The sequence below is a fragment of the Phaeoacremonium minimum genome, assembly GCF_000392275.1.
Source record: "Phaeoacremonium minimum UCRPA7 unplaced genomic scaffold PA7_03_scaffold_461, whole genome shotgun sequence".
NCBI classification, from domain to species: Eukaryota; Fungi; Ascomycota; class Sordariomycetes; order Togniniales; family Togniniaceae; genus Phaeoacremonium; species Phaeoacremonium minimum.
In genome coordinates this window covers 22,546-34,223 of record NW_006921363.1, presented here as the reverse complement: position 1 = coordinate 34,223, position 11,678 = coordinate 22,546, and the positions used below count along the sequence as shown (strand labels likewise).

At 52.0% G+C, this 11,678-nt stretch overlaps 3 protein-coding genes across 3 annotated transcripts; 2 read left to right on the top strand and 1 right to left on the bottom strand.

Annotated features, from left to right (window-relative positions):
- Nucleotides 1-1,244: 1,244 nt before the first annotated feature.
- UCRPA7_6290 (putative duf431 domain-containing protein) lies at nucleotides 1,245-2,115 on the top strand (the record flags this gene model as incomplete). Its single annotated transcript, XM_007918821.1, has 3 exons — nucleotides 1,245-1,566; nucleotides 1,881-1,999; nucleotides 2,059-2,115. 3 exons carry the CDS (start codon nucleotides 1,245-1,247, stop codon nucleotides 2,113-2,115), a joined length of 498 nt encoding a protein of 165 aa, XP_007917012.1.
- Nucleotides 2,116-2,447: 332 nt separating this feature from the next.
- On the top strand, nucleotides 2,448-3,473 carry UCRPA7_6289 (putative dihydroorotate oxidase protein; the record flags this gene model as incomplete). Its single annotated transcript, XM_007918829.1, has 1 exon — nucleotides 2,448-3,473. The coding sequence occupies one exon, from the start codon at nucleotides 2,448-2,450 to the stop codon at nucleotides 3,471-3,473; it is 1,026 nt and encodes a 341-aa protein (XP_007917020.1).
- Nucleotides 3,474-7,290: 3,817 nt separating this feature from the next.
- Nucleotides 7,291-11,467, bottom strand: UCRPA7_6288 (putative mrc1-like domain-containing protein; the record flags this gene model as incomplete). Its single annotated transcript, XM_007918823.1, has 2 exons — nucleotides 7,291-8,308; nucleotides 8,364-11,467. The coding sequence occupies 2 exons, from the start codon at nucleotides 11,465-11,467 to the stop codon at nucleotides 7,291-7,293; spliced, it is 4,122 nt and encodes a 1,373-aa protein (XP_007917014.1).
- Between the last annotated feature and the right edge of the window lie 211 nt (nucleotides 11,468-11,678).

Below are 11,678 nucleotides of genomic sequence, written 5' to 3'. Positions count from 1 at the left end.
TCTAGTCTAGGTGGTAGGTTAGGAGGTTAGCATCTATTCAATTATCTCCGCAGATTTTAGGCTGGCCCTCCCGACCAGTTAGGATGGTCTGGGCTCTGGAATGGGCTGTAGCGAACGACAGGGGCAGGGCAGGCTTCACTACTTCACTACCGGCACCGTGAAGGAAGAGGAAGAGAGGGCGAGTGGGGAGGGAGGCCCCAGAAACCGCAAGCGGCTTGCGTGGCCCAGCATCGTCCCAATACCTACCTACCTACTACTACTAGGCCAGCTCGAGACCAGATAGTTGGCTACCTACCTAGCTCGCTACATAAAATGCCTCCTTGAACCCTGCGCTCGAGTAAGGGAAACTATTGCTTGTTTGATTAACATGCCCTACAATGAGCTATGAGTAGGTAGAGTCCCGAGATGTTTGATAGGTCTCCCTCTCTCTCGCATGCTGTACCCGGCCCTCCTCAGCGTGCAGTGCAGCAATCACTAGGTAGGTTGTCTACAAGGGTCCAAAGACAAAACGCATCCGAGATCCCTTCTTTTTCAGCGGAGTTTCATAAGATCGCAGCGTCAAACTCATTTGCCAAGCCCCTGGCCCGGGGTGCGACAGATGGGACGAACAAGGGACCGCCCACTGTCCCAAAATTAGAGTTCACCTGTGCTGTTGCCCGATCTTCATTGGGCATTGCTCTCCGAGATACGCGTCAGGGTGCAGTCAACGAGGGTCGTAGACGGGGGCGTGAACGACGACTTCCAGGTATCACTTTGTTCTCGAGACTCGTTGAGAAACCCGATCTGCGCTTACACTCAACCATTCCACCGTAGCGGATATTGCAGCGAGTGAGAATCTGTTTCAGGGAACTGGACTGGTTGCGTACCTACTTCAAATAAAATGACAATACCACAGGAACCGTTTGTATTTTCGTTTGCTTGGAAGCCCTTAGCCCTGGATGATGTCCGTGTCGTGTCATTGGCCCGTGGCGAAGACGGAAGGCGGACGGGGTGTGCCAAGAACGGGCTGCCAGACCGGGCGGTCGGCACCCACTCCTCACTTTTCCATCCTGGCCAGACACGGCGCCTCAATATCAAAACTCCGCATACTGTAAAATTCAATATCGGCAAGCCAGTGACCAATTTCCAAAATCACCACCTCAACATAGTCTCGCTTAGTCACCCTCCTCGCCCGGCAGAACCGTTTACGAGGCTGTGGCTTGATTTGCGGTGATTGTCAAAAAATTCACCAGCAAACGACCATCATGGCCAATACCGGCGGCAAGGTCTACATTGTCGAGCATCTCGACGAAGAGCTCGGGCCATGGTCAGAGCTCGAGTATATAGCAATTGCAAAGGAGTCGGAGGCATCCGGCAGTAGCTTCACGCTCTCGTCACTACCGCCCACGTTTCAGGCCCCAGAATCTCTCAAGGCCGTGCCCGTCTTCAAGGCAACATCACGGAGTGTCGAGGACATGTATGCTGCAAACAAGGATACCGTTTGCCTTCTTGACCCACAGGCGGCGAAGGACCTTTCACCAGAGGATGCCAATGAATTTGGCACATTCCTCTTTGGCGGCATTCTTGGTAGGTTGCCCATGGTCCATGGCCCATGTACCAGATGTTAATCAGCAATTGATCGGTGGCTAATACACGGATTTTAGGAGATGATCCTCCAAGGGGTATGAACTAATCACACATTTTCTTAAGCACCTTCTGACTTTCTTCGTCTAGACCGAACCTCAGAATTGAGGAAAAAAGGCTTTCCCGGACGACGCCTCGGGCCGGTCCAAATGACGACGGATACAGCTGTAAGAGTAACGCGAAAGGTCATTCAAGAGCAAAGTAGGCCGCCTGATAAATCTTATTTTCATCAATCACCTACTGACGTATATTTATAGTTCCCTTGAAGGAGGTACCATATGTAGACTTTCCCGAGCTGAAGTTCAATGAGCATGAGAGCACTCAAATGCCATTTCGCTACGTCAAGGACAAAGATGGTCAACCTATCATGCCAGAGGTATGTTCAAGCAGTCTTTATGGCCCTCTTCGTGGGTTTGCATGCTAACCACCCCTAAGGGCATGAAGGAATTGATCAAGAAGGATGCCGACAAGGCAATTGATGATTTATTCTAAGATAACGATTGCTACGGGGCTCGTGCTAATGAATTGGGCGTCAGTAAGAAGCCTTTTTCTCCATCACTCTATTCCTTTTGAGTCTCTTAGTTCGTGAGCCAAGATCTGTGAAAATTCGCTCGCGTTGATAGCCATTACATGATACGGAGTGACTGCCTTCTTATCTTATCTCGGGGAACCCCGCAACGTACCACATCTATCTCCTCTCTTATAGTGGCCCCTTTACTTTTCCCATTGACTTCAACGACTAATATGTCCTCCGTGAAGAAATCCCAAGGCGAAGCTTGCTATTGTCAATATCGAATTCATGCCTGAACGGTAGCATAGACATAATGGCCCCTCCTCCAAGCCTCGACATCGTCCCTCCCCTAATCAACTCTGCCAACCCATGGGCCACTACCGTCGATGACTTGCAAGCTCTTTATGACTGTTCCGCAACCGGAGCTGTCACAACCAGGACATCCTTGATCAATGGCTTTCCTCATGACCCTGCAAAGCACCAGTATCTCCTATACGATACTGCAACGCATAAATCTGAGCAAGACCAGACCCGTCTAAGTGGTCTGGAGAGCGCGAGTCTCAATAATTTGGGGTACAGCCCCCACAATCTTGAGGCCTATCTAGGCTTCATCAAGACCATTGCTGGGAAGCTACCTAGTGATGCCCCGACGAAGAAAGGCTTCCTCGTCTCCGTGACTGGCAGCCCCGAGGATGTCGTCGGGTGCTACAAGCTCATCTCATCAGCTCAGGCAGAGGTGCCCTTCCCCCTGGCCATGGAGATCAACCTCAGCTGTCCCAATATCCCCGGGAAACCTCCCCCGGCGTACAACGGGAAGGCCCTGCTGGACTACCTACTCGCTCTGAAGGAGGTCGCCTCCGATGCGAGTCTGACCCGCATTCCCTTCGGCCTCAAGACGCCGCCCTACACTCAGTCAACCGAGTACACAGCGCTGATTGGCGCCTTGGTTGAATCCGCTGCCGCCGATTCTAGCGGGATCTGTCCCGTGTCATTCATCACAGCGACAAATACTCTCGGGTCTTGTGTAGTGATATCGCCTCCCGACGGGTCCTCCTCCGTCCAGCCAGTGCTCCCAGGCACCGGGATCGGCGGTATGGCCGGTGCCCCGCTGCATCCCCTGGCTCTTGGGAATGTCTTGACAATTCGGAAGATGCTTGACGAGAACAAGGACGCTCTCGGGCACATCCAGGTCATTGGAATCGGCGGAGTTCTGGACGCAGATGGGTACAGGAGGATGAAGGGCGTGGGCGCATCTGTTGTTGGCGTCGGTACTGGCCTGGGCCTCAAGGGCGTTGGCATATTTGCGGAGATTGAGAAGGGCCTCGGATCATCATGGTAAGACTAGCCTTGAGTGGCTTGGATGTACTATCGTCACAAAAGTCAGGGCATGTAGGCAACAAAATTGAACATATAAAAGATTCTAAACCATAACACTGGCGCATTGTTGCTCTATCCACGTGAGACCCCCGTTTTTCATAAATATACTTGTCTATGCCGAAACCTCTATGTCCTGGTCAAAAAAAACGAGATGCTATGCAGATGGAGAGCGCCGTACAGGAATGTGTGCCGAGTAATGCTAAATCGTTGACTGATCCGGCTGATGCCAGTCGACCAGAAACCAATCACTGTGCTTTAGCGAAAGGGGAGGCAAAGTTGAAAACCAGAAGAGCCATGTGGAATAACAGCACCACTGAAACGATAGCGCCAGCCCATAGAAGCAAGCCCAAGGTAATCACTTGTCGTTTGATGACTGCGACTTGCTGAGCATCGTTTCTGTGAGGGAAGGGTTCGTGGGGAGTAACAGCCTTCTCATTCCTGCCCAGAAACTCGCAAAGCGGACCCCAGCCCATCGTAGGGTCGAACTCGAGAACTTTGCGCCCTCTCTTTGCTGCTTCAGCGCGGACCCAGGCATTGTATCTTTCGTAGAACTCGGGGGTCATCCAATCCGCACCAGACCCGCCCCCCTCCAGCAGTTGAATCCTTGAGTGATTTGAGAACATATGATAGATCTCGCGATGCATCCGCCAGTGTAACCGTGATATTTTCAGAAGTCCGTTGTTGAGGAGATATCGCCAAGTTGTAAAGAACGAGAGAGCATCCCGGATAGACTTGGCCCACGATGCTGCCCTTCTATCTTGTGGTCCTGGTCTCACATTGAGAATGACAGAGGCATCTGGATACATGTCCATTAGGTCGTCGACAAAGAATATGCCAGGTATATCGACAGTTGCCGCGTAACCATCAAATAGTTGGTGGAGGATTTCCCGCCGGCGGGTTGTGTCTGCTTCTCTCATAGCCGTAAGAACGAGCATCATGCGGTCTGCCCTCGGGAAGATTTGCTTTCCATGCATACAAGGGGCTATATCTAGAAATGGGGATTCTAGGGCGGCTTGTAACGACGTTGTTGCACATCGAGGTAGACCCGCTGCAATGACCTTCATGGTGGGCATTGAGTTGTCTGTCGGCTGTGCCATGCGTTTATCGCTCAAGATGTTGAGCAGCTCCATGCCTGACAGATTGAGGTCAAGAGAATAGGCGAGACAGTCTCGACAAGTGGGTATGGGGCGACGTTCTTATAAGAAGATACACACTGGTGTGACTGATGAGTTGGATCGTGAGACACTGAATTACATAGCGAAGTACGGATATATGACAAAGTGGCGGTCGCGATGGAACCTGTATCATACAAATACAACCAGCGCAGAGACGGCCTTTGGAAATGGTGACTCGATGTTAAAGATAGAAGGGACTTGCAACTGTTTTTCAGGCATCTCGCTAGTTAGCATAGAGTATATATATTCCGAGGGCCTCGAGTTGTTTACAAGGCAAGGGCCACCGCTGTCTAGGCCAATTGCTTGGTGAATAGCGCCTTAATTGCTCATGCAGGTCACATCTAGCAGGGGTAAGTAAAGTAGTAGTCATTGTGGCGGGCGACGTTGGCCTATCGAATAGACGGTCGTGGCATGTGCCCGAGATCTCCTGCGGCTCCAGCGTTGATGCAACAGGAGAAGTTTCGTAGGACATTTGATGGCGCTACAAACGATCAGACTCATTTCAAGGTAATTGTACAGCTATGACGGAAAGAGAAGTGATATGACAATCTGAGAATATTGGTTGTGTGGGGGCTTCGGTGCTCAGACCCTGGCGGATCGAGCCGTTGGTCCATTGCAAGGGTCTTAGTGAAAGATTGGAAATGAAGCTGTAACTCGTGACAAGGGAAAATGATACGCACGTACCCCTACAAAAAGCAAGTTGCCGAGCATTTCGAGTGAGATGTAGAGGCATAGATACACGCTCTGGAGAGATCGGACTTCATCGATAGTCCAGACTCAGATCGCGATTTTGAGAGAATCACTCAACACCAGTTGGGATTTAGCCTCGGGCTCAACAACTTCCCAGTCGCAGGCCACGGCCCATCTATCGTGATTTTGTAGAAGAACATCCCAAGCAGGCTGTGAGATGTCTATCATGGACCCTGGGGTTACTGCACTGGGAGAGTTCAAGCCGGTGATACGTCCTTTACCAGCCAAGATAGCCTTTACGACGGTGGAATTCTGATCTATGCCATGATCGCGGACTCGTCGCGCAGCTATAAGCCACATTCCAGGTGCCGGATTGACTGCTTCAACCAAGAGCCGCACATTCAGTCCTCCAGATCGGTCGTAATCCGTACTCCCCTTGACTTGCACTAGCCAGTCACGGACTTCCGCAGCGAGGCCGTCTGATACGTACTTGGCCCCTCGACGCTGGGGAGAAAAGGCATCTGGAAGTTGATACTGCGAATCATCGTCTGGAAGTTCCGTAGCTTTAAAACGAGGAGCTCTCTGAAAACTCGGTTGGGCCCGACTCGCTGGTTCAGGAGATCCAGAGGCCAGCTTCCTAGGTAACTCATGTGAACCAATCAGGGATTCTGAGTTCTCTTGTGAATCTTCTTCAGAAACCCGGTCGAGTTCATCCTCAGCTTCGATCACAGCATCGTCATCTTCTTCGTCTTCTACGGCTGGCTGAGAACTGACATCTAAGCCCGGTGAAATTGATATGCGTCGACGTTTGGGACTTCTTTCACCACCGTCAGTCTGTAACCAGAAAGACGGATTGGGCGAGTCGCCTTCGATGGATCCATGGAGATCATGCTCTTCCTCGTCATGAACCAACTCAGAGGACTGTGGAGAACTATCAATAATGTCACTCGTAGCGTGACCCCGGAACTGTCGGTACTTGGCAGCTGAGGGTGCAGGAGTTGAGAACGGGGGTGGCTGATTAGCTGTTTGTCGCGGTGTGGATGACGCAGAGAACCGAGGCGTTGAGCTGAACTGCTGCGGTCCGTTCTGCGTGTGAGCAGGGGTTTGCTTCTCGGCTTTTGTCACTTGACGCTTGGAGAGCAGGAAACGAGGCTGCGCTGGTGTCTGAATCGGCAATGTCAGATCTCCTAGTCATATATGTCTTGTGGCGATTACACAGGTACGAACTGCAGGTGGTGGAGCCATAATTGACTGGCTCGAGACTGGCTTGCTCCCGTTAATTCATGTCGCCTGAGCTTGTAGGTGAGATAAGGGTACCTGGCGGTGAAGAGCCAACAGCGGCCTTTTGCCGGGACTGGGGTGCGAGATGCAGCCAGGTACTGCTACTGTCCTTCCTCCAGCCCGGCCTCTCGAGATCCAGATCCAGCTGGTGTAGATTCGGTAAAACCGTACGACAACGGAGGCGCTCGAAATATGTCGAAGAGCAGACTAGCACGCCATCGGTGATGTTGTTGCAGATCTCTCAATCACGAGTCTCATGGTAGTGGAGGGCTTGTAATAGATAGTCATTTCAATTCAAGGAAGGGAAGTCGGCCAAATTCACGACTCGTGCTGGACCTGCTTAAGCGAGACGAGCCATCAACGCCGGCTTCGCACGGACCGTCGCCATATCACAACAACCACGAACCGCTTCAACCGCTTACAACTTTTACAAAGAAAACAAAAAGAACACAGCAGCTTTCGGTAAAGCAATGGATTGAACCACTGGTCTCAAAATGGTTATCCACCGGCTCTGAAATCATAGAAAGTACAACTATTGATCTGTAAAACCCTTATACCAGATCATTATGTCCCTTAACGCCAGACCGACCAGATATTACTCCAACAAGAAAACAAAGACATTCATTCACGCCATCACTCGAACTTGCCTGCTCCAAACAAACCACCAACAACCTTGACTCTTCCTTCCGCGCCCTTGAACTTCTTCGCCTCTCTGCGCTTCGCACTCTCCTCCATGGCGGCTCTCCGCTCATTCTCCCTTGCAAAGTAGTTGATTCCTGAGCGTTTGCCAGCGCTCTTCTTGATCTTGGCCTCCTCGCCAAAACCACTGGCGCCAGCAGCATGACCGTTACCGCCCGAGCTAGAACTAGAGCTGCTCATAAGGGAATTCGTAGTAGCCCGTCTTAGTAGAGCCGGCACCTTGAAGGAACCACCAGTGGTAGACGGAGCGGCAAACGCCATCCGGCCCCCTGCGCTGGCTGTAGAAACCGAGCTCGAACCTTGACGCTTGAGGCTGATGCGGTCGACAATGGCTGTGTTTGTACGACGTGGGTTCTGGGGAGCATTGTTCTCCTTGTTGCTGCCACGAGCGTTCTGGTCCTCATCATCCGCATCATCACTATCAGATCCTAAGTCTGTGGCTGAGATGACCGTGTTAAGGCTCGGCTCTTCCAGGAGGTTCGACAGTGACTCGCGAATTTCACCAATGTTGGACGGCTTCTTTCCATTCTTGGTCCGGCGCGCTGCAGCAGGAGGTCGATTGACAGCCTTTGCTGGCGCTAGGGGTTGGCGTGCTGCAACCGGCTGGCTGTCTGGGACAGTCTGCGGCTCTTGTGATTGTGAATCCTGGCTTTGAGGTGGCGCAGGTGGTTCAAAGAGGAAGTCCATGTCATCATCGCTACCAAGATCCTCGATTGTCTTCATAAATGCTTGGTTGCGCGGATTCTCAGCGACTTTAGAGATACGTTCGTCTGCAAAGAGAGCTTTCTGCATCTTTGCGAATTGTCTTCGCTTCATGCGTCGTCGAGCTTCACCGCCGTCATCCGAGTCGGATAAATCGTAGTCAGCTCCACGCTTCCTACGGAGCATACCACTAGTAATGTCTCGGAAGAGCTTCTCGACTTGTTTCTCGTCGTTTGCTCTTTCACGATCACTGTAGAGCGCCGTTAGCAAGAAACCATATGTACTGCATTGTACCTGCGACTTACGCATAGAAAGCGGCGAGTTTCGCATCATCCAACCCATTTGCCTGAGTGTTGTCGTCAATCATCTCGTGAACAGAGGCAGCGCTCTCGTTATCGCTATCCTCGCCATCGGCTCCACCGAGACCAGCATATTCATCCTCAGACTCCTCAGCCTGGTCCTCTACCATCTCCTTGGCCTTGCTCTTCTTCTTGTCGAAGTCATGCCGGGCCTTTCTCTTCTTCTCTCTGATTGCGGCATCCTTCAATGTATCGAAGGCATTTGTTGTGCCAAAGCCAAACTCATCCTCTTCAATGGCCATGTTGTTGTCATCAACATCGTCATCGGATTCTGGCGCCTGAGCGATCTTTCTACGAAGTCGGCCTTTCCTCTGGACAAGAGGAGAATCATGCTCCTCGTTATGAGGCTGGGTAGGTTGCGTAGAATTCAAGACAACAGTATCGATAGTGGAGTGTGGAGCCTCCACAAACCTCTCCTTCAAAGGAGTGTAGTTTTGGAAGCCTGCATCTTGAGATGGCTCCAGCATATCTGAAGTCTGTGTTCCTCTGAGGTCATTTAATATACTGTCAAATCCATGCTCTTGTGACTGAGTGATGTCAAGGTGAATGCCTTGGCTCTCATTCTGCGTGCCTTGAGGTTGACTGTCGTAGATCATATCATTCTCAGCAACCTGGGACACTTGAGTTTCTGGAAAGCTGTCAAAGGTTGGCATAAACTCCATGGGCGAACCACCAGCAGAGTCAGCTTGGCTGTCGTCCATCGTACCAGCAAAGATTTGAGTCAGACCCAGGCCAGCCGGTCCACCCATAGTGACAGGCAGGCCAGGGATGAAGGTCTTTGTTGCTGACCGGAGAACTGAGGTTGGAACTTGGGGAGAATCCGTCTTTGGTACTGCTGGAGATTGAGGGTACTGGGTTTTGGGCTTTGGTGTAGACTCGACATCATTATCCTCATCATCAGAGAGGATAGTGACATGTTTCTTGGACCGGCGAGGCTTCGGCTTGGTGGCGATATCATGTGTATCGTCTTCATCCTCTGAAGCGCCCCAGCGGTTTCGCTCCTCCTCCTCGTCTGGATCTACCCAGTCATCTTCGCTTTCAGACTCATTAGACTCGGCTTCCTCGTCGAACATGATTGCGGCACCGGGATTCTTCTTTGTTGAATCCTCCACCACATCTTCCTCTTCCTGATCCTCCACTTCGGAGCCGCTGTTTCCAGCTCTGATGTCATCGACCTCTTCCTCAGAACCGGAGAGTTCTATTTCAGAAGGCTCTTCTGGCGCATCTCCAGCGAAGTCGCTGTCGTCGCTGTCGTCCCAGGCCAATGGATCGGCCTCGCCGGACTCCTTCTTCGCTTTCTTGGCAGCTTCTCGCTCTCGCTGCATAATCTCCTCGGCTTCATGCCGGGCACGAGCAACAATATCCTCGACCTGAGCCATCTCACGCTCACGTTCCTCCTCGGTCTGGATATGGATGCCCTTTGCTTTCAGCATCTCGAGCCGCCTGTCTCGCTCAAGCTTGGCCTGCTGGCGGGCACGTTGCTGTAGCTGAGCTTGAAGTTCGCCAGCAGTCATGGCGGACTTGGTGACCTTTCTATTAGGCTTCTTCTCGGGCGAGTCGATGTGGGCCAAGCGTCTCAAAGCATGGATCGAGTTAGATTCCTTTGCTTTCTTCTCGGGGATGCGATCAAATATAGCGTCAATTTTACTCTTCTTGGTTTCCGTGATGACCAACTCCTCGTCTGACTCGATGGTAACCAAGTTCGCCTTGATGGCTGGAAGCTTCACGCGAATATTTCGCTTTGTTGTTATCGGCTTCTTGTCCTTGGCAGGTTCTGTGATTTGAGTGGGGGTTGTGCTCTTCTCTTGTTTCCTAGACGATGAGGTCGCCAGAAATTCTTCTATGGTTGGCGGGTCATCACCCTCAATGTCCGGGCGGCTGGTCAGCTGTGCATTTGTATCCATCTGCTGCACTCCGGTGGACGGTGCTGTAGTTTGTGTCTTCCCCAAGACATGCTCTACTCGAGCTGGTGGAGAGCTCGGTGGTGTGTCTGCATCCTTCATCTCCGTATCTGTATGAGTCGATGAAGTCGGAGTTGCCGGTCTGCTCGAGCTGGTTGTGGGCTCCTTCATAGTAACACCCTCGGGCTTTTCCGGCTTGAAGTTGAATCGTTCGAAGAGCGATGCCTTCGTGATCTTCTTCTTCGTCTTAGCTTCATGAGCAAGCTGCAGGGCACGGCTCATGCGCTGGGTCTCCCGGTTCATTTCTTCCAATGCCTTCTTGCTAGCTTTCCTAGCAGCAGGGCGCTTCACCTCTTGAGTCAGCTTGCGGCCACCTTCATCGTCGGTGATGTCAGATACGTCGTCCTCAGACTCGTCCTGCATCAACTCTGCTTGACCAGCCATTCGAGCAGCCTTCTTGCGTTCCTCCTCGGCCTCGCGAGCCTTTCGCTCCGCCCGCTTTCTTTCTACCAGTGCCTTGAACCGGTCACTTTTAATGGCAGGAACATCTGAGTCGTCATCGTTTTGCTCGTCGGCCTGGCTCCGCTGAGATGGAGAGCCAGCCTTATCTGGCGTCACGAAAAGGCTGGGAGCTGGAGTGGGTGATCTCGCAGGAGTTGCTGCCCTAGGTGTTGTGCTGCGATGCTGTCGGTTCTTGAGCTTTCTCCGGTGCACTGGGAGCTCGTCCGCATCGTCCTCCGCGTCCGCCATGTCAACTTCCTCGGTTGTTTGAGGTTTCTCTGCCGGTTCGGCTGCCTTCTGAAGCATCTTTTTGACGCGTTCTCGAGGGTCATCTTGCTTATCCGATTGAGTTTCGTCAACTGTTTTATTGATGCCTAACATCCGGGCAGCAAGGCGGCCCCTCGGGCGAATTATATCCTCCTCATCATCGTCGTCGCCCTCGCTGCTTTCCGCAGCAGTTTGATCAGGAGAATTGGTTCGTATGGTAGTCGTCTTCTCGGCTTGGGTTTTCTTCGTTGGGCTGGGATTGTCGCCCTCCGAGTCGCTGCCAACTGTAGCGAGCAGAGCCTTGAGCCTCGACCGTGGCGAGAGGTCGAACTTGCTATCCGAAGCGTTGCTTGCGGGGGATGATGCCCTGGAAGAAGCCATTGTGGCTCTCAATTGGTGAAGAATACTAAAATAAAGACATGAATTACCACTGCAACATGATAACTGGAGAGACAAATATGCTTCTTCAAAAAGGGCTTTATGGGGTGGTTAGAGTGGCTAGGTTGGGCGTGGGGAGCTTTTGTGAAGACGCGGTCGCGATGAGGCGCGTCGCGTGTAAGTGGGATCTCTAACTACCCGCACAGACCACCCA